Below are 23,319 nucleotides of genomic sequence, written 5' to 3' on the forward strand. Positions count from 1 at the left end.
ACATTTAATCTCACTTTAGAACTTGGCTCAGCCTAATTAGTTTGCAAATACGTAACTTATTTTGCCACAAGGGTCATAAATAGTCTGTAGCCTCTGGTTCTGTTGACAGCTGTAGGAATGGGATTTACAAGAATACATAACCTGAACAAACAAAGACTTGACTTTATTCAACTTCCTTTAATAAAGTCTGATTGATTCCCTTCTTAAAGGGAAAATGAAACTTCAGATTCTTCTCTCTAGCAATGCCATTCCCATACTTGCAAAAATAATGTTAGTTTCTGTTTTCCTTCATTTGCCAGTTTAAATGTCATTATTTCTGTACACTTCAATATTTGCTGCACTTTTGCATGTATACCCAGGTGACAAAATGGTCATTTATGAAACTCAATTATATTTAAGTCAAGCAGCAACATTAAATTAATGAGGCAAACCAAATTCTTTATAGAACCTATACCTGTTGCCATGTCAAAGAAAAATTCATTGTGGTGTATACTTTTCAGAAGAATTACATTATGATTTCCAAATCATGCTGACTAAATATAACTATAAAATACCTTAATTTATGCCATTTGTCCTTAGAGAACTTTCAGTGGTTTGTAATCTAGATCGACTTTCACCTAATTTTCAAGTTTGAATTTCTAACAAATTATAAGGAAAGAACCCATCCCACACCTCAGTCTGTGGTTCTTTTGTTCTACTGTATGGGCACATTTGGGGAAAGAAAGTCTTCCATTAACTAACTTCATAATTTGAGGTATGACTCTATTATAGAGTATGCAGCCTTTCATTTTTCAAGTGGTAGTTTGCTTTCATGCTCTACCTTGACTACTCAGAAACCCTGTGTTTGGTAATATGCCAGGAAATTGTGGATGATTTAATGTATATATCCTCTCATTTAAGAAAGGCAAGTCAAATTACAGATACGGGCTTTGCCTCCCCTGACTTTCTTCCGTTCCCTCTCTTTAAATTGGTCCCAATTTATGGAGTTCTTTCTATTTCACACAATAATCTTTATGTTCACACAATGTTAATACGCCTCATAATGAGGGTTATTGTACCAAAACCCTTACAGTCATAACTCAAAAACAGACTGACTTCTTCTTGTATATAAACTTTCTAAAACTTGCTTCCATAGGTTGACTTCCGTGACTCTCCCCTATAATTTTTGAAGGCCCTCTAGGAAGCCCCGCCATCCATTTTACCTTTGAGTGTTATAGCCCAGCCTTGTAATAACCGTGCAGCCATCATTTAACCTCTTTGCTTCTCTCCTCTGCAAACTGCTCTGCTGTGAAACTCAGTCAGCAAAGGGGAGAATTGTTTTTGTTTAATGTTTATTCATTTTGGAGAGAGAGAGAGAAAGGAGATCGACAGAACAAGAGAGCAAGAAATCCTGAGCAGCGGAGAGGCAGAGAGAGGAGGGCAGAGGATTCAAAGTGGGCTCTGTGCTAACAGCAGAAAGCCCAATGCAGGGCTTGAACTTAGGAATTGTGAGATCATGACCTGAGCTGAAGTTGATGCTCAACCTCAACAGATTGAGCCACCCAGGCCCCCCGGGGAGAATCTTGTCATGGAGAACAGAAGACTGTGAGGAAACTTGGGAGACTTGATTCTGAATTGATTATAATGTAATTAAAGAGATGAGTTTCCCCTTTGGTAGAGATAGAGGGACACTCAAAGCTCCTCACATGCCCTGTGAAATGGTGAACAGAGGAGAATGGTGACAGTTCAGGCCAGAGACAGCTTTGACTAGAAATATTCAGATAATTCAAGTAAAATGTAGAGGTTTTTTGGGGGGAGAGGTGGGTTGTTGTTTCCATTGTTTAATCTAATAACCTCGATTTTCCCTTCATGTGATGTGCTCTGATACTTTAATAGCTCTATTGTTATCTACTTTTAACCTAAAATAAGGAACGGTCTGATTTCCACACTTTTGATTTGCAGATAATTTTATTTACAATTAAAATTGTATGATTTAAATTCTGTTGATTTTCTTGCTGAATTGTGTCAAGGCAAACAACCAAACATAAACATTACTAATTGTTCTCACCTACTCGGCTGAGTTACAGTTTATCAGTGATCTTAAAATGATGGTAGTGGTTCCATCTTTACATCGCAGAAATATGGAGAGGCATAGCACATATCAACGTTGTCTGCAGCAGTAAAGACGTCTATAGCAATCTCTCCTATATCATTTGTAGCATACTATGTAGATACCTATGTAAATATTAATATTTATAAGTATCTCTGAGACTAAATAAGACTATTTTGCCATTAAACACAGAGTCAAAGATGAACAACTTTGGAATATCCATTATTTTCATTACCTCACAGTCTCCATATAATATCCCTATTTGCATAGATCACTGATGCATAGTGATGATGATTTTACAGGTCACAAATTATTTTATCTATACCTTCTTTCAGTTTATCTTTATACTTTTGTTTCTATGACATCCACTAAAAATGTCTTCCTTTATAAGCTGGGAGACTAACTCAGCCCTAGGAATTGGTGGAATCTCAGTCTGGTGGAATGAGGCTCAGAAACAAATGACTTTTTTCATGATTTTAAAGCATGCATCACAATAGTGTCTTCTTGCAAAGGTTTTTGTAGTCAGACTAATACCTGCATGCGTCTTACATGTCCCCATGCTACCCCAAGTCGTTCACCATAAAGGTAAAGTAAAGGATAATCAAACACTGGCTCCTCCCTAATATCACATTGAACACTGACTGGTCCATGACAATACTGACTGCCCAAGGGCCTAAGCATTTTGTTACAAGCCCTGAGGAACAAATACACTTTCATAAAGCTTTAAAAATCTCTGCAGAACAGTAAGCCTAGTTCACATTGGTTTCAAATTGGTTATATTTATTTACTGGAAAAATTGACAAGATGTGACAACTTTTAAACTCTTGAGTTCCTTATTATACTGACCTTGAACAGAAACTTTCTCTCAAGGACGGTAGGTTTCCACTGTCTCAGGATCTTGGCTTTCTAACTTTTAATTTGATTCCCTCCATAGTCTGCATGACCTAAACCACTAATCTCTCAGTTACAACTATTTTTCCCCTCAGACTAATATTATATACACCTTGATTCCAGGTCACTAATCAACTGGATTTGGGTTTCCTGAAAAGCTCACAGATTGTTACTTTGTCAGCAACAGTTGGATTCAAACCTTGGTCTTGGTTTTCCCATTTAATCTTGTAACTTCTAATTAGTTGGATATCCCTGACCATCAGTGTTTTCCCACAAGGCCTCCCTTGACTTTGACACCGAATATTATAATCTGAGTCTTTGACAAGGCAATGCACTCTCAAAAACAAGTTCAGTTTTTTTACAAGGTAGAGAAATTGAGAAATACAAATGTAAATTTTGCTGATTGGGAATACATCTTTTTGCTGGTTTTAGAACATCTGTACTACATTAAATAAGGTCTGGTTGATATCTGGAATGTTTTTTTTTTTCCATTAATAGGTGTCTGATATATATCAGATACGTGTAAAAAATATATATATAATTTTTTATACTTTTTAAATTCTGTATTTTAGAAAAAAACATCTTTAATGTGCATTCAGAAACTTTTTTCTTTTCTGTAGTTTAATAAATAATTCAATGAAGATTTCAATAATTATAATCAAAAAGCTAAAGAGATGTCATGATAATGAATATTGGGGAAAATAATGAAACAAAAGGAAGTATCAAAACAGATTCATGATGTACATTCATATAATGTAGAATAAAAAATATTACCTAAAGAATCTGTATTATAATGGAATTAGTTTTCAAAAATATGCTAATAAGTTATATGGTAATTTATTGAATGTATACCATCTTCAGTCATGGTTCATATAAAGCAATATCTCTACAAATATCCTTTTATGAAACTTTTATTTTATGATCGATTATATCTTCTATTATGAATTGGTCACTTCATTTATTATGTATGCCAGACATAATTTCCTTTTGATTGTTTATCAAGGCTTTGCCACTTCCACTAGTAAATGTTTGCACTCATTAGTGGAAGCAGTAAGGATAGAGGCATCTATGGGATTTTGTTGGCTTCATCGGAGGAATTTGTAAAAATATGAGATTTTGAAAACCGCAATTGTACCCAGATTTTTTTTTTTTTTTTTTGGCAAATTGAAGAGGTTGACATGACCCAGGAGATGTTTCTGATAGCATTTACATTCCTGTACTTTTTCAGATTCTCTCTTCTTGGTGTCATGTTGAATCCAAGTCTAATAAAGTATAGCATTGAGAAGAAACTCAGAAAAAAATACAGGAGGAGACAACCTTCAAACCAGCATTAAAACTAATTTAATTTGATTTGAGATTATCAAATAAATGATCTACTTTGGTGGTAGAGTCAGCTTTGTGACACTCTTCAGACATGAGTGAAACACCTTATACCGGAGGCCAGAGTTCTGTCTATTGAATTCCATATCTCCATAAAGTTCCATAAAAACAATCCATTTAAAGTAGATAAATTATTTGGGATGCACAGAGTAAGGATGTTTTATTTATATCATTCTTATTTCTTGAATATATTGTCGAGTGTAAGTATCATAAGGGGAAGCTCAAATAGAGGTGAAGAAGGGGACTATTCACAAATCATTTCTTATTTGTATTTCCTATTTTTTCAAGTATTTTTTGGAAAGATTTACAATGAAATTATTCATTTACTTACTAAAAATTATTAAGCATATATATATATATATATATATGTACATGTACATATTTACATCCATATATATTTGTATTGTTTGTTTTTTTTTCCTCCTCTAGCAATGGTTGTTTTGAGCAACCTGGAACCAAATACAACTTATGAAGTCAGGGTTGCAGCAGTAAATGGAAAAGGGCAAGGAGACTACAGTAAAGTAGAAATCTTCCAGACATTACCAGTTCGTAAGTAATCATCTCTGTTTTGCTCTCTGTTGCCTTTCTCTTCACTTGCAAATTTAAGGGATTTTAAAATTCATGGAGGTGTTTCAATACTCTGGGGGAGTGAATTATGTCTTTGTTGAAGTGGTTTCTGAAAATGGTGGCATCTAAGATTTATAAAAATAACTTTGCTCTGGAACAAGGCAAAAAAGAAAAGGTGTACTACAATAAATACAGCGAAACTACTCTTGGGAAATTGTCCCCATCAGCAACGTGTCCTATTCATTTGCTGTCTGATTAATTAGATTGTAAGGTTTAGTCTATAGTCTGTGAGAAAGCAAAAACAGTGGCTATGTAACATGTTCAATATTCTATTCTTTTGATGAGACATGACCATTGCCTTTATCCCATAAATTATATAGGCCCTAACTGTGAGAAAGAGGCACCATTAAATAAGTTCATTGCCATGGTGACTACAGAAGACTAGCTATTGTAGCCTTGTTCCTACTATTATCCTGTTTTGGGGTGTTGTAAATCAGTTGAATTATACAAAGTTAAGGTAAATTTGCAGAGACTTCTGTTTCCTTTATGTTGAATAAATTATTTGAAAATGTGAGAAAATTTGACTGTGACTCAACAAACACTGTTATAAATTTTTTTTTTTTTTAACGTTTATTTATTTTTGGGACAGAGAGAGACAGAGCATGAACGGGGGAGGGGCAGAGAGAGAGGGAGACACAGAATCGGAAGCAGGCTCCAGGCTCCGAGCCATCAGCCCAGAGCCTGATGCGGGGCTCGAACTCACGGACCGCGAGATCGTGACCTGGCTGAAGTCGGACGCTTAACCGACTGCGCCACCCAGGCGCCCCCAAACACTGTTATAAAATCCATGCATCACCCTGCTTGTTATATACACCTACTAGGACAGTCAAATTGGCCACAATAAATTATCTTGCCCTTATTTGTGACCAACTCTTGGTTCTCATAAAATCTGTCAGATGCCTTCTCTTTTCTCCATGTCTGATGCCTATGTCTTTTTTCAGCCCCTCGTTATTTTCTCCCCAGAATGACTGCTGATACATCTTGACTCACAATCATATTTTCAAACCAAAATAATTCTGGAGTGACTTTACACAAATATAAACAGATCTATCCCTTCTCTACCTATAATCCTTAACACCAACCTTCACCTTTGCACCTTCTGTCCACACACACATCTGCCTGCCTGACCTCCTCATACCTCCTTCCTCTGTGGCCACAGTGCCATCTGCATCAGTAGATGGAACTTGAGTTTGGTCATACTGTTTTCTCTTTCCAAAGTACTGTGCATTCTCTCTTGATTCCTCTCTCCAGGTCACTGCACATCAATCCCCAAACAAGGCACGGCCAGTGAGACCTTGGCTAACCTCTCCAATGTTTTCTCCTCTTTTAACTAGGCACACTACCCTTCACTCATAGAACACCATCCTTGTTGTTTCACCCATAAAACTCTACTCTTTTACCCTTTTTTATTTTTTTTATCTCTTCTTTAAAAATTACGATGCTTCTAATCTCTTAATGTCCTGCTGTTGACTTGCAGACCTCTGTCCTAGACGTTGAGACTTTAAGGGTCAGGTCTTAGTTTTATTTGATAATACCCATGTATTTTATCTGCTTCTCAAGATTTTTTTGAAGTTTAAATAAGATGATATATGCGGGGCACCTGGGTGGCTCAGTCAGTTGGGCAACCGACTTCAGCTCAGGTCGTGATCTCACAGCTTGTGAGTTCGAGCCTTGCATAGATTCTGTGCAAAGCCTGAAGCCTGCTTCGGATTCTGTGTCTCCCTCTCTCTCTGCTCCTCCCCCTTCCCCACTCGCACTCTGCTTCTCTCTCTTTCAAAAATTAAAAAAATAAAAATAAAAAATAAAAAAGATGATATTATATACAAAGTACTTAATGTGTCATAATTATCCATTATTACTTCTTGATTGTTATTTATATTATTACTTTTGCATAAACATTCCACTGTAATTGCTGATAGAAACCATTATTTTAATCAATTCCTTTCTGATAGACATTACGTTTGTTCTGAACTTTATTTTCCTTTCAAAGGAAGTAGCAACTGTAATGGAATCACAAATTTAGTATATTGGGTTTTTTTTTTAATTTTTTAAATGTTTATTTATTATTTTTGAGAGAGAGAGAGAGAGAGAGCGCGCGAGAACAGCAGGGGCAGAGAGAGAGGGAGACACAGAATCAGAAGCAAGCTCCAGGCTCTGAACTGTCAGCACAGAGCCCATCATGGAGCTTGAAATCAGGAATTACGAGATCATGACCTGAGCCCAAGTCAGATCCTTAATCGACTGAGCTACCCAGGCGCCCCACAAATTTAGTATATTGTAAAGGTTATATATAGACATAAATATTTTAAATACATATGTTAACTGAAAATGCAGTTTCTGCTATATAATTATTATCTCAAAATGCTGTTATTAAAATAATATGATTACAATATTATTAAATTTATACTGTACAACACAAATGTTCTAAAATTCAATTTAGAAATTATACTAAACCAACCAAGTATAAAATCCATTTTATAATATTTAGGTTTTCCCATAATCTCTTATTAAGTCTTTTAAAGAAATTATTGTACTGCTTTTTACAGACATTTTAATTCCTTTATTGAAAATACATTGAATACAAATCATGTCATGTCTTAATATATGCACACTAATTTAATTTATTTTAATGAAGAATCACTCCAAAATTCATCTATTTGCTTTGTTTCTATATGACCCTACTAAAGACTATTTTATCATTTACTTATCATTTATTTATCATTTACTTGTATGTCAGCACACCCAACTGGCATATTTCCTTAACGATATGACTTTTCTCAAATGAACTACTCACTACATAAGGTTATAAACACCATATCAAAAAAAGATAAGCTGCTGAGAATAAAACTAGATTCTCCATGTTTGGAGGCATTAAATCATCTTCACTGTATTCTGTTTAGTTTGTCTTGACATTCCTCTGACTAGACCAGTACTACAAGTCTGTGTAACCTTGAAAACGAAAGCATGCCCCGTGAAGGTTCCTCCGTATTACTATATTCATATCTATAAGGAATTGGAAGAAATAGGGGAAGAGGATGCCAGTGTTGCCAAAGGACATCACATAAGTGACACGTAGCAAGGAGTTCCCATTCCAAATTACCAAGCAGTGATGGCATCCTTCGTATAGAAAACTTTTATATTTCAGTAGATCCTGTTCATATTAAACATACAAGCATCTTTGTTATAAGACCACCTCCATGGGAAGAAACATGAAAGGCAAGTATATTCGTGAAGTCAGAAGAAAAAATATGTATATTGGATGGAACACGTGTCTATTGATTGGATACTATAAAATTTCTGTATTCAAATCTGTATCTCGTTAAAAAAATACTCATTAAAGCAGATAAATAATAGCTAAACTATTATCTTTCCTGGTAAGTGTATATCCTATATAGTTTGATAACTTCATATGTTTATAGTAATACATATATACAAAATAGTTGCCAAAATTACATTAATAGTATTGTGCACTGTTAAGACCATGAGAAATAAAGCTTATGCTTGTATAATGCAATACTATTCTCAGAACATTTGCACATCAATATAAATAATATTTTGGTTCTCAGGTATCACGATTTTGTCATGTCACTTCTAGATTTGTGAATGTTGCTGTTTCTTGGGTGGGGAGAAAGGATCAGGGTTTTATTACAACAAAGGGCAAATGAAAAATGGTAAATTCAGGTTAAAATCATTTTTTTTTTACATGACAGTGTTCTCTTCATTGAAATTCAGTTTATCTAGGTTTCTGAGATGTGTGTAAAAATCAAGGATGTTGTATTGTTTATTTAGGTGAACCAAGTCCTCCATCCATACATGGGCAGCCAAGCAGTGGGAAGAGCTTTAAACTCAGTATCACCAAACAAGATGATGGAGGGGCTCCTATTTTGGAATACATTGTAAAATATAGAAGTGTAAGTACCTTTTTTATTATCGTTTGTAAGATGTTTTCAAATTGCATTAAATTTGCATTCGATTCATTGACATATTGGGCGAGAATGCACATTAAGTAACAATAATAAACAGTTCTCATAGGAATTCGACTGCTAATTGTCCATTGCTGAAATTCATCATTGTAAATTGTGAAATACTTGCCTTTTCTTGGGTAAAATCACATCATTCATCATCAGAATAATGACATGGTATAAATCTTGTGATTTTTAAACTTTGCAACATTTGAGAAATGAAGTAACATTTTCCCCTTGTTTTTCTGACAAGTTTAGCAGGATATTTTCATTTTCCATTCTGTTTGATATTAGTAACTTCAAGCTAAGCCCCTGTTCTGAATTTTAGTTATTGTAGGTAATTATTTAGCTATTGTATCAAAATACTTACTTTATTTTCTTTATTTTTTATGAATTAAGTTATTAATGCCTTAAATAATACCTTAATTGTTTGGTATTAATCATTTCATTAAAAAAACAAATTAACCGTAATCAACATTTAACAAAGTATGGCCACATTGAGCTTGAGGAAGAAGGTTTGTTTTTTTGTTTTTTTTTTCAAGTTTAATAACACTAGCTAAAATGGGATCTTGGACAGCTAAGACCTGTCACGGGACTTAGATGTGTAGGAGATAAAGAACATCTTCTGGTTGCAGAATGGTAAAGAAAGTAGCCCAATGGACTTTGCCTTTGGCTGAAAATTATACCAAAGGCCACTAAAAGTGACTTCTCTTAACAACTTTGCCATAAGTACCATTCATTATTTGTGTCTGCTGTGGAATATGTTAAAAGTGAAACAGGGGCGCCTGGGTGGCTCAGTCGGTTAAGTGTCCGAATTCAGCTCAGGTCGCGGTCCGTGAGTTCGAGCCCCGCATCGGGCTCTGGGCTGATGGCTCAGAGCCTTGAGCCTGCTTCTGATTCTGTGTCTCCCTCTCTCTCTGCCCCTTCCCCGTTCATGCTCTGTCTCTCTCTGTCTCAAAAATAAATAAACGTTAAAAAAAATTAAAAAAAAAAAGTGAAACACAATTTTAAATTAAATTTTGTGAAGTTTATTAACATTTATGATGATCCCTATAATGCAGTGTCAATTTTATGTTTATGTTTACTGGACGCTTATTTTAATACTTCCCTAGCTTATTATAGTCTTTTAAGTAATTGCTCCTTAATAGTATATTGATGAATCTTAACTATTTTCCCACAAATTCATAATTTTCTAAATTTAATAGTCTTTTTAATTCAAATATCTAAGTTTTAGTATATGTGCTGCCGAAGCGAGCACTCAAATATCTAAGTTTTAAAGGTTAGGTAAAAAAGGAGTTTGATTTTGAAAAACATATTTAAGTAATTAATTTTAGACATCAGCCTTTAAATTTAAGATTAATAGCCAGGACCCCTCTTTGTTGCAGGTTTCATGCTGGGAATGATGAGCAGCTGTGGGTGTTTTGTGGTTAATTGTCTATGAAGGCTTCATGCCTCTACCCTAAAATAGCTCTGAATGGCTCACCAGTCTTTCTATGAATTTGATTGTTTCATGCTACTCAAGCCAGGTTTCATGGCCATTCTTATTTGACCATCTGGAAACTCTTTGGAAGGGAAAGAGTCTCTATGCGTCATAGGCCTGAACAGAATTCATGAATTGGACTGGGAGAATAGACCTCACATGCAGATTGTGGCCCGCAATTGGACCCTGAAGAATTTATGGCATAAAATAAAGGTGGATAATAAGAATTTGTAGGTAATCCCAATAAAATTCCATGGTGAACATTGAGATGTAATAAGGAGTTATAAAAATATGTCTAACATATTTTCTATAAATGTAATTTTTACCTAAAGGTGAAGTTTGACATATCCTTTCTGAAGAGTTGGATATTGGAGGGGGCGCCTGGGTGGCTCAGTCGGTTAAGTGTCTAAGTTGGTTAAGTGTCCAATCCAAGTCGGTTTGGCTCAGGTCATCATCTCGCAGTCCACAAGTTCGAGCCCCATGTCGGGCTCTGTTCTGACAGCTCAGAGTCTGGAGCCTGCTTCAGATTCCGTATCTCACTCTCTCTGTGCCCCTCCCCCACTCACACTCTGTCTCTGTCTCCTAAAAATGACTAACCGTTAAAAAAACGTTTAAAGCTACATCTCCTAACAAAGTCACGTTGGAGGTTAGGGATTTAACATATAAATTTGTGGGGGGAACACAATTCAGTTCATAACAATGGTTACCTGTCATGACTCCTGTGTATCTCAAAAGACACAGTATTGGCATTTTGAGTAGTAGAATAGTGGGCCATCCAGATATCTACCTCCCATTACAGAATGTTTAGTATCCTTGCCCCCACTCTTTATATTGCCAGTTGTGTCCCCGATCATTATTGAAACCAAAAATGTTCCCTAGAGCAGGTTAGAATTGGAACGCGAATTTGATTTTCAATAAATTTGTACCTTCAATTCTTTTTCCCTTCTCTCCCCCTCCAAAACTAATAGTAGCAAAGCCCTGTTTCTGCTATTTACTAAATATCATTTTTTACCCTACCAGGAAAAGAAGGTTTCAGTCCCTTCTCAATTCCATCTTACTTCTGTCTTGCCATACCCCTCCTCTTTCCAATCCCCAGCCCTTTCTAACTTTGAAAAAGTGCTAGAGGGTTTGTTTTTAAATATCATAATGAAAATAATTGGTTGCATAATTAAAACATAGCTACCATTGACTGATAATCAATGACTGTGTTATCAGACTTACTAGTGCTTTAGGATGGAACACTGTTTGAGCAAATTCTGTTGAATTTTAGGCTCCTATGGCAAGATTTATAAAAGTAATTCCTCTCCATCCCTTTGTGTTTCAAGGATGGCATTTCTCACACTTGAATATCTATTTTTATTTATTTGTTTATTTATAAATAATATATATATATAAATAATATATATACACACATATATATTATATATATAAATATATATATATAAATAATATATATATAAACACACACATATATATATATATTATATATATATATATATACACACCACTAATAAAGTGAAGGGAAGTGGGAAACACAGTTATGGAATGACTAAGTCACCGGTCTAAAAGACACACTATAAGGAATAGTCAATGATATTGTAATAGAGATGTGACGTGTCTGGGAAGATGGTAGTTATATCTGCAGTGAGCATAGCATAATGTATAAACTTGTTGAATCACTATGTTGATTGAACGCCTGAGATGCATATAACATTGTGTGTCGACTGCACCAAAAACTAAAGTAATACTTTTTATTACTTTTTAATGGGCAAACTGAACCTTACAGAATGTGGATAACTTGATGGGCATGGGGAACAGATATCAGAACATAAGACTTTATAATCTGAAGAGTTCTGTGGCACTAAGGGTTGAATTAGAATCTGCCTATGGAGATTATATCAGCCCCTCAGACACTGTCCCATCTCACTTCAGTTAGCCAACTCTGTGCCTCCAAAGTACAGCCATTCTGATCTACTTTCCCTTTTCCATATCATTTATGGTTATGCTTTCTACTCCCACACATTGAAATAGCTTCCATATTTCTACTTTTTTTTTTTCCTTCCTCTTCTTCCTTCTCCATCCTATAAACTTCAAGCTTTACAGGTCCAGTAGGAAATTCCATAATTCAATGTAGATTATGTTACTATAGCCAAACAATAGCAGATTTTAGGAAGGAATAGTTTTCTCCACACTTTCTTTCTCAACAGATTACTTCTTCACATTTAAAAACTTGCATGTTCAAGATTTGGTGGCTAGATATTTGTAGCAGTATTTGCCTTGGTATTTGCACTTGTATTGAAATAGTAACGATTTCAGAAAGGTTTTTAATCATCTGTTCTCTTTGTATGATTCCAAGCCACTTCATCTATTTGTTTGTCAAACTCCATGCATTCCACAGTGGACTAAACTGCAGTTGAATAACTTGAAAAATTATATATCCATATGCAGTGCATGCTTTAATTGGATAACCTCTATGGAAACCAAATAGTGGAATTTAGAAAGTAAGCAACATCATAAGGATTTTTCACTTGACTGCTTGTTAGACATTATCTTTCAACTCCCCATGTGCATGGGACTAGATGTTTTATAATCTAGAAACAACAAGATCGAGTGTTGATTTCTGGCAAACACTGAATATAATTATTGAAGCTGCATTTCATGGGGATGAGGACAAGTCAAGTCATATCCTAATGTAGAGAATGTGTAACTTAATGTAGATGAGGAAACACATACTATTCTATGTTATCATATAGTAGATAGAGCACATGGCTTTGTTCAATTACTCATTAAGAAGACAGAATTTATTAGAATAGAACTAGAGTGGTAAAAGCAGAATTATATGTCTCTGTGGATTCTTTGGGAAAATTAATGTCTCTAACAGTAAGTCAGTAGGATTAAACCATGTATTTGGAGAATAAAGACAAGCTTATTAATCTCATAATGTGTTTGGAAAAATGAAAGAAGTTACTACCTTATGTACAGAATATTTTACATCTATTTTGTAGAGTCAATGTAACTCCATATAATTTAATAAATAGTTTTTTACATGCTTCCATGAGTTTTTCACTGTTTTCTTCCTAATTTGATTATAGCTATGGAATCATAACTATCACTTAGTGTTCACATTAAATAAATTTCCTGAGCTAAGAAGGGCTAAAGAAAATTGGTTGCTTAAAATCAATTGTGAAGAAGTTACTTTAGGGACTAGCAACAGTGCTCTAGCATATGTTTCTGAGTCTTAATTGACCTTCTTAAGCTATTTGGAGTCTGGAAGGTTGTATCTCAATGGCCATAGACAGGAAAAGATAATTTTGAAAAAGGTCTTAAAATAAAAAAAAAAAAAGTAAAATTGAATTCTTGTTGTTGAGATAACTTATTTTCTGATTAATTATCAATAATATTAAGAATTTATGATTAACTTATGTTTAGGTGAGTACTCTGAAATTTATTTAAAACCATCAGTATAAGTTTGAAATATTTTCAAATAATAACTATGGGCATTAAAGAGTCCTAAGCTTTTTGATAATTTTTCTTTGCTGCTAGTGAAGAGGATGGGTTTTATTCATCCTCATATTGATAACTTCAAAAAGACTACTTGTTACCTGAATGAATAAATGCATCAATGAATCAATGAGTAAATAAGACTCTGTTGAACAATTTTAAGTAATTATATAACTAGATTAATAAATATGAGAAACAATGGATGCAAGAGAAAAAAAAAACTTGCACTGGGTGAATTTTTATGGGTTATGAGAACACAGAAGGTGATGAATAAGAAAATCAGATTTTAGTTTTCCCCAAAGAAACACATGGGTCATGGAGACTAGCAATAGATTAAGTAGTAGGGTCCAGTTTACAAAATTTTATCAAGCTTTAAGACATGAAACAAAGGCAATTTGAATCAGTTAGGATAATAGAAAAGAAAAATTGGAATTTTTAAAATATTTATTTTTGAGAGAGACACAGAGGCAGAGAGTGAGTGGGTTGAAGGTGGGCAGAGAGAGAAGGAGACACAGAATCCAAATCAGGCTCCAAGCTGTCAGCACAGAGCCCAATGTGGGGCTTAACTCATGAACCGCGAGATCATGACCTCAGCCGAAATAGGTCACTTAACCCAATGAGCCACCCAGGCACTCCGAGAAATTACAATCTGAGCCTATTATACTTCAATTAAAAGGAAAGAAAGTAGAATTTGAAACTTTACTAAAACTCTCCAAATTTTGTATCTTTTCAAATCACATTGGGGTGTATGTGTGCATGCACGCGCGCGCGTGTGTGTGTGTGTGTGTGTGTGTGTGTGTGTATGATTGCTAAATCACTTCTCTCATATTCAGAGTAATGAACGGAACTGTAGAGAATTCTGGGGCCCTTTGTAAAGTCATATAAGTATTGAATAGCTGAATCATTGCTACCAGGAAATCCAGGAACCAGAAACTACCTTATATGCAAACAGAAAATCTTAAAGCATAACACATGGGAGTCACAAGAACCTTAAAATCAATCTAGTTAGTATAAGCTCACCTCCTCTATTGTCCTCTGTTATTATATTTATTTAGTTTTCAGTTTTCATTTAAGATGATGTTGCCCATATATTTCCTGAGACTTCAAAAAGGATGAGTGAATTACTTCTTGTTATAAATAAAAGCAGTCAGGAGTCCTGTACAAAAAAAAAAAAAACAAAAAACAAAAAAAAAAAAACAAACAAACAAACAAACAAAAAAAACCCTCTTTTATCTCTTCTCAGTTCTTTCTCCTCTCCATACAGTGATGGCAAATATTTCCCTGTATGCTGATATTACGATTTTAATTTTTTTTTTAACGTTTATTTATTTTTGAGACAGAGAGAGACAGAGCATGAACGGGGAAGGAGCAGAGAGAAAGAGAGACACAGAATTGGAAGCAGGCTCCAGGCTCTGGGCCATCAGCCCAGAGCCCGACGCGGGGCTCGAACTCACGGACCGTGAGATCATGACCTGAGCTGAAGTCGGACACTCAACCGACTGAGCCACCCAGGCGCCCCGATTTTAAAATAACTATTAAAAAAAGCTCTTAACTGTCATTTGGCCCTATCTATTTTCTGAAAAAAAAGAAAAAAAAAAGATTGCTTAAGAGAAGCTATATCAAAACAAAATGACCATTTTTCTTTCAGTAGCTGCCCTTCAACATTTAATTGGCTTATTAATAATAGCCCTATTCAGCAAATCATCTCATTAAGTTACCTAGGGGAACATTTTGCAACTAGATTATCCTAAATTATTCCCTAGGCATTTAAATTCTGTAAATTAGGCACTCCACAAATGGATAATTGAGATTTTGATACCTAGGGGAGTATTTGGTAACACCCACTTTAATTTTTTTCCTATTCCCTGGGAATAGCAATTAGAGGATTAAAAAGCCTCCTTGTCTAATGTTGAATGGAAAATGAAATTGACTTAAATTGGGGGAAATATTAGAACTCCCTTTGGTTCCTTATGCCATCAGTCCAACTATCTAAAGTGATGGAGGGGCTTTTAATTTATCATGCTAAGGGCTTCAACAATTAAGAGTTAAATGATGGGTAATTCAAAAGAGACTATCTGCATGTCTTGTGCTTGTCAGGAAGTTTCACTTCAAATTCTCAATTCCCAGAAATAGGCTTTTTGAGGATTATGTGAAGGACATGAAGTCTATCCATCCCTCTGAAGAATAAATTTTATCCTGGGTAATCCACATCTCCACTAAGATTCAAAGCAAAACTTGATTCTGAATCTTCACAAAAATATTCATTCTCACCAAGATGAGAATAAAAATAGTTACATAGAATTTATGGAATTTATTGGAATAAAATGAAGGCTATAGGGGAAACTCTCTACTCCTTTGTATACCTCTTGTCTTTATCTAACCTTTCAGTTCACTTGCTTCTCACCCCCTCCTTCCTATATACAGTGTAGAATAATCAGATTTTTACGTTATATAGATTTTATTGTGTCTATGTATGGATGTATATGTATATGCACATATATGTATAATATCATCTAAAATTATTTTTGAATAAATGTTTTTAGCTTTAGGTTTTTGGTCAATACAGTGTTTTTACATTTACTGAAAATAATGAACCTATAGTGTACATTTTTATATCTCTCAGTGGTTGTGCATCTTTCTGAGATTTTCAGTCATTGTGTTTATTTTTGCATCTATACTTCTGTGAAAGAAGATCGCTTCTTTTTATTAAGTAGGTTAAGACAAATGAAAAATGGCACTGGAGTTTGTTATTTCCATTGAGGGTGACATCACTTCCCCAGAGGAGACATTCCTAGTCCCTGTACTCTATTGAATTTCCCTCTTTAATGCTCCCAGAGCATCCTTGGTCTTTCAAAGAGCTCATGTCTTTATTTTGGACTGGCTTGTAAACTCCAAGGTGAGGGTATTGTATATGTCTTTTTCACTATTGTGTTCATAGTTCTAGTATAGCCCCACTCCCCAATAAAGGCTGAATGAACAATTGATGAATGAATTGAAAGGTGTTGGGAAAATCATGGCTATTTGGTACAGCTGTCCTAAGCATTTCAAAAGCACACACCTTACTTCTTTTCTTAGCCTTACTGGTCATTTAGTGACTTCTAATTTACAAATATCCTGGCCCAAACTATTCGGTTTTCCAATGCCTTTTCAGTACATCTCATAATACCTTAAATAGTACTGGAAAACAATATATAAACTTAATCCATTGATAAGTTTCAAAAGCAAAGGTAATGCTTCTTGTTTATCCTAAACTTTTAGGTGCTTTCCTGAAACCCATGGCTTCATTAGGGATGTTAGTATCTTTAGTTTTAGAAGAGATATCAAAATAGGCTTTGTAATAGGTGGTGCAAAATAAAAAAAATAAAAAAAACTTCTATGTAACCAAAAATAATTAAGTAGGAAAATAGAATCATTGTATGGCATCAAAATAATAATGTCTTCTTGTCTCATTTGAATGGATAATTCATGTTTGTAGTCCATCAGTTTAATGCAGTCATGCATTTAACTTGATTTTGGAGCATAAATCCTCATTTTTCATCATAAATGCGGGAAACATTGTTATGCTTTATTGTTAAAGACACATTGTAAAATATTGGCCCAACATAAAGTAATACTGAGCTTGTCTCTGAGGTTAAAAAGATATAATATTTTCTACATGTCATTTATGTACCATCTATCTATCTATCTATCTATCTATCTATCTATTTATCATCTATCTATCTATCTACCTATCTATTAATATGGCCAGGCTCTAATTTACTTACAATCATGTCTCTGGGAAATTCAAGTTTACAATTGCAGTAATGATTTATTAAAGACATCATTGTAGAAAAATATTATTTTATTTTCATACAGTTATTATGAAAATAGGTTCTCCTTAATAATAGCTGTCATTAGTTAAGTGCTTATGATCCCTAAGGCCCTGTACTATCCAAAGTACTTGATTTTCCTCACTGCTCCCATATGAAAGCTGACAAAGGCAGCTGATTACTATTATTCTGTAATAGGTATGAGAGAAATAAAGCAAAGAAGTTAAGGAACTTGCCAGTGTTTAAATGGTTAACATGGCACACCAAATGTTAACATTGTTTAAAATTGTTTAATTCATTACATTATATATATATACATATACATATATATATACTCTTTACATATATATAATCTTTATATATAATTCATTAAATTATATATATATGAACTCTTTCTGTGTTAATTATAATCATAGTATATATTTAAAATAAAGGGTAATTGAAATATGTTATTTAAAGCATTTATTTTAGAAAAAGAATCAGGATTTAAGTGTAGAATGTTCAAGGGGAGCATAACATTTTTTTTCTGATGCTAGTAACATTTTTAACAGGTAATAATTTTTCTTATATGTTGTTATACTATGAGTCTAAAACACCAGAATAATAAAAATACTAGTGGTAAATTACATATATAAAAAATATCCAGGCTACATTTTATGTCCCCCAACACACACCTCAAATTTTAAACAATAGTCTCTGGCAATTAATTTAATGGATATACTAGGCTTTTTCTATAAATCATGTTGAATGTTTTCTGTTTATATGACTATTAACAGTCAAAAAGTGGCTAAACAGCAAACTGATGTCTGTGAAATAAAAATAAAATCAACAAAGATGAATTATCAACCACTGAATTGTCAAGACTTAATTATGAAATCATCACCCTTTGGCTAAAATAAAAACATTACACTTTTTATAGAAAATTCTTAGAAATGATTTCATTGATAAAGCAACTTTATTTATCCCTGTCAATGGTAAAATATCTTTTTTGTTATTAATAAAACTATTTGTTCCACCTGAAGATAAATTAAATTTTTTAAAAACCACAACTTTAGTGTATGGGTATTTACAAAATATATTTGTGTTGCCTCTACAGAAAGATAAAGAAGATCAGTGGCTAGAGAAAAAGGTTCAGGGAAATAAAGACCACATTATTTTGGAGCATCTACAGTGGACAATGGGGTATGAAGTTCAAATTACAGCCGCCAACAGATTGGGATATTCAGAACCGACAGTCTATGAGTTCAGCATGCCACCAAAGCCCAACATTATTAAAGGTAAGCAAAACTCTATGCTTTCTTAGGATGAAAACAAATAGGATACCAACTTTTTGCAACTCCTGTGGATTTTTCCTTAATATTCAATTAAGGAAAATTTTATATATCTTTGTATATATATAAAGATATTTTTATATATATTTCTTCTATAATTTTATAGAAGGAAGTGTAAATTCTGAGTTCCAATCATGATTATTGTGACATGTCTTACTCAAGATTTCCTAAATCATTCTTGCCACGGGGTTATTATTAACTTGTAAATACACCATGACAATTTCAGTGGTTGAAGTAGTGAGGAGAGAACGAACAGAGGGACAGGATGGAAGGTAAGAGTGAAGTGTCAAAAATCAACATGAAAGAGTTCTTTTGAGACCAGAAAATCTTTTGTAAAGAAGACAACATCTCTACCAAACACGTGAAGGCTGGTCCTTCACTTTTGGGAAAATGCAGTCAAAGATGATGACACCATCCATAACGGATCAAACAAGTTGAATTTAGAAAGATAGAATCAGTCACATAGTAAGGCAGAAACAGACACAGAGGTAGCCCCAGAAAAAAACTATAACTAGAGTTTCAAGGAGGCTCACAACCTTGCAGGACATGCTATATTGGTATTCATAGCACCCTGGTGGATTCTGCCTTTATTAAGTAACAGTGCTTCCGTGATTATATGCTAGCAATACTATCAAAGTCCACAGGAAGGATATTAACATTTTTTTTTTCAGATACATGCTATAGAGGTAAAGATGCAAGAATTTGTCCTGATTTGTAGTCTTATTTGAGTTGTCACATGGGTTATATTTTAACATTTATCAATCCTTTAAATATATCTATAATATTTACAGGTAAATTTTATGCAAATATGTAGAAATATACGTAACATACATATATTCTTCATATGTATATATGTAGAGCTGAAAGGAGCATATTCATAAGCATGGCTTATTGAAGTCATATTAGAGTATCAGTATTGGTACATAACATTTTTGAGACTGGGAAAAAATAAAGTTTGTCAGTTCAGTCATGCTCTTTAACTCTTTTGTAACTTCAAATGGATATTAATCTCATTATTACGATTTTGTGATATCGCACATCTGTTTTTAATTGAAAGCATCTTTATACAGTTAATCTTTCTGTTATAAAATAATTACTGTTGCTTATATGTTTTAAAAATAATTGATATTTTGGCTTTGTATTGGTAACATTAATTAATAAGTGCCTCCAAGTATAATTTGAAAGTAGGAAGTTGGGAGCATCTAGAACTAATTTTGATATCATGTTATAATGTTTTTTTTTTAAATTTACAAATCACTTTTGCATTTATTATCCCATTATCTCATTCATATATCTCTGAATCTGTATTGAACAAGGAAGGCTTATACTCATTTTACAAATATAAATTTGGAAAGTTAAGGGATCTGTTCAAGGTCAGCTACTTAGTCATATGACAAATCCAATACCCTTATAAGATGATAGACCCAAGAAGAATGGTTGAATATGCTATCAAGTTCATTGTCTCTGTGAGTTTGATACATCAATAACTCTACAATTATAATGTTTTATGTTTGTAATAACTATCCTCTATGCAAATATCAGCAACATAATATAAATATGATTCTGAATGAGTCAGAATCTTCAAAGGTGGCTTGCAACTGTGTATTCCCATTTTCCTAAATCTTTAATTTAGCTCATGTGTTTGGAGGAAATAATTGTTTTTATCAAGATAAAAATTAATATTGTATGAAGTTAGAAGGTGACATTTTAATAACAGTTTATAAGTAAAACACAAACTGTAAAACAAATAATCAATTTTAGACAGGTTTGTTTATATTATACTTCCAGAGTCCTTACTATTTTATTTAAAAAATATTGTTAATAAAAAACAAAAATAGGTATGGACAATAGGGTAAATAAATAAGAATAAATATATATATATATATATATATATATATATACACACACATATATATGCATATATATGTATGTGTGTTTGTATATATACACACATCTATACACACACAAACATACATATATAGGCACAAAAATATCTAAGATATATTATGATACATTTACTATAAAAACATATTTTATTCCAATTTCATAATCACATTGTGGGCAGGCAGTACCTAGAAGGAAAATGGAGAGAATTATGGTTTATAGTTTCAGCTTTGCTGTTGTCACTTAATTTCTCTCAATATGCATTTCCTCATAGCCAAGCGAGTTACTTCTGGTTCTTCAATGGTAAAATTCATTCATTTGTTCCAGATATTTATTTATTGGGGTTTCGCTCTGTGACAAGGACTGAAATGAGTATAAAGGAATGACCTGTGAGAAGTAGAAAACTGGCCCCTGCCCTCAAAGACTTTACAATCTAGTAGGGAAGATAACCGTAAAATTAGCGTTGGAATGACCACTAAACAATTACAACTAAGAGACAGGCTGGTGCCATATGCTGCCATGAGGGGGTTGGCAATTATACCTAACTTGTGATGGTAGGGTAGGGGTTAGGTAGGGGCAAGGGAAGCGTTCCCTTAGAAAATACCTTTCCTGAAGAAACCCACAGGAAATGAGCCTTCTGGGGAAGGTGTCATATATAGAAGAAATCTCTAAAAGAAAAAATAAATTGATCTGCTTTAGGAACTGAAAAAACATTACTGAAGAGAACCTGGAACCGTGTGAACAAAGATAAGGATAGAGAGGGACCTGTGACCCAGATAATCCCAGGTCTTCTGAAAACTACATAAACACTTTTAAAAGAGATCCTGAAAACAGGAAGAAGTCGTTTGAAACAGGGGGGTGTTATGAATAGATAGGCATTATAGACAGATTAATCTTGCTCATATGGGTAAAGGAAAGAGATGGATAAACAGGAATGCTTGAAAAAATAATGATGGCAGTAGAAAAAGAAAGCCATGAATAAATCCTGGACACAATGTGTATTTAGGTTAAGCTTACATGTGTAATAGATTCAATTCAGTAGATATTGATGACTTTTGAGTTTCTTTTCAGTTTGGTATCCATTAAGTTTGAAATATCAAGTAGTAGTTATATGTGTGTGTGTAAAGATGAGAAGACAGTCCATAGCTTGGAAATATACATTATGATGATAACATTAACAGGCGAATGGTATTTGAGGCCTGGGTGAGGATAAAATCACACAATGAGTAATGCCTTATCTCTATGAAAAAGAGTTGATGTCTGAAATACTCATTGATGTCACCCTAGAAGGGTGATGAGTGCAGCATCAATGTTCAAGGTGTACTTCTTGGGTTACTAAGGAATAGAGGATTAAGAGTTGTGCCCAAAGGAACTGTGATATTATACAGGAAGAGGAAACCACACCACCATACCCAGTGAGAGTAAGATGTTGTAGAATTCCTGGAAAAATAAGAAGACTGTAGTTATGAAGGTGAGCAGAGAGGGAGGGAGGGGAAACAGTGTCAGAAGGACTTTAGGATGAAAAAAGCTGCAATGTGTTTCACAGCTGATGAAGCAGATCATGTGGTCAAGGAGAAGTCAGACAAAGCTATCTGAGAAGATAGGAGACATATTTCTTCCCCCATTAAACTGTGTTGCTGATACAAAGCAATTAGCCACTTCCTGGAAAAGGAGAAATAATAAAAGATTTATTCATATTTAAGAATCCACTGACTGCTAAAGCCTCGTGGAAAGCCACATTAAAGGCATGCCTTTAAACTATTTAACTATAAATAGTTTAAAAATTGTTCAGTTTAACTGTAGAAGGTTTCATGGGGCGGTTTTTTTTTTTTTTTTTTAATTTTTTTTTTTTTTTTTAACGTTTATTTATTTTTTTGGGACAGAGAGAGACAGAGCATGAACGGGGGAGGGGCAGAGAGAGAGGGAGACACAGAATCAGAAACAGGATCCAGGCTCTGAGCCATCAGCCCAGAGCCCGACGCGGGGCTCGAACTCACGGACCGCGAGATCGTGACCTGGCTGAAGTCGGACGCTTAACCGACTGCGCCACCCAGGCGCCCCATGGGGCGGTTTTAAAGACTGTGATGGGTGATGGTGAATTTGGGAGCCTTTACACCCACAATATCCTATAGAGTTAGAATTACGTATTGGTAAAATGAGGAAAATGATCTTCATACATCTTCATCAAAGTTATTCTTGTGGCTTTATAATTTCTTATTCCATTTTAAAATAAATATTATAAATTCAAGCTCAAATCTGAAATGAGTTCTCTGTAATAAACTAGTAGAACTTAAGTCTTTTTATTCAAGTTTTAGAAGATGTGAAATTTACAAATTAGTTTTAATTCATTTTTGGAGGCATGCAT

General features: G+C 34.0%; 1 protein-coding gene across 2 annotated transcripts in view; it reads left to right on the plus strand.

Annotated features, from left to right (window-relative positions):
- Positions 1-23,319, plus strand: part of NCAM2 (neural cell adhesion molecule 2) — a 526,095-nt gene that overhangs the window by 458,852 nt on the left and 43,924 nt on the right. For both annotated transcript variants that reach the window (XM_086675772.1, XM_086675773.1), the window contains exons 13-15: positions 4,790-4,909; positions 8,777-8,898; positions 18,836-19,016. In XM_086675772.1, the coding sequence (XP_086531898.1) occupies positions 4,790-4,909; positions 8,777-8,898; positions 18,836-19,016 (423 nt within the window). The remainder of the gene's footprint in view (positions 1-4,789; positions 4,910-8,776; positions 8,899-18,835; positions 19,017-23,319) is intronic.

This window comes from Puma concolor, chromosome C2, assembly GCF_028749965.1.
Source record: "Puma concolor isolate L17-30 chromosome C2, mPumCon1.1.hap2, whole genome shotgun sequence".
In the NCBI taxonomy this organism is placed as follows: domain Eukaryota; kingdom Metazoa; phylum Chordata; class Mammalia; order Carnivora; family Felidae; genus Puma; species Puma concolor.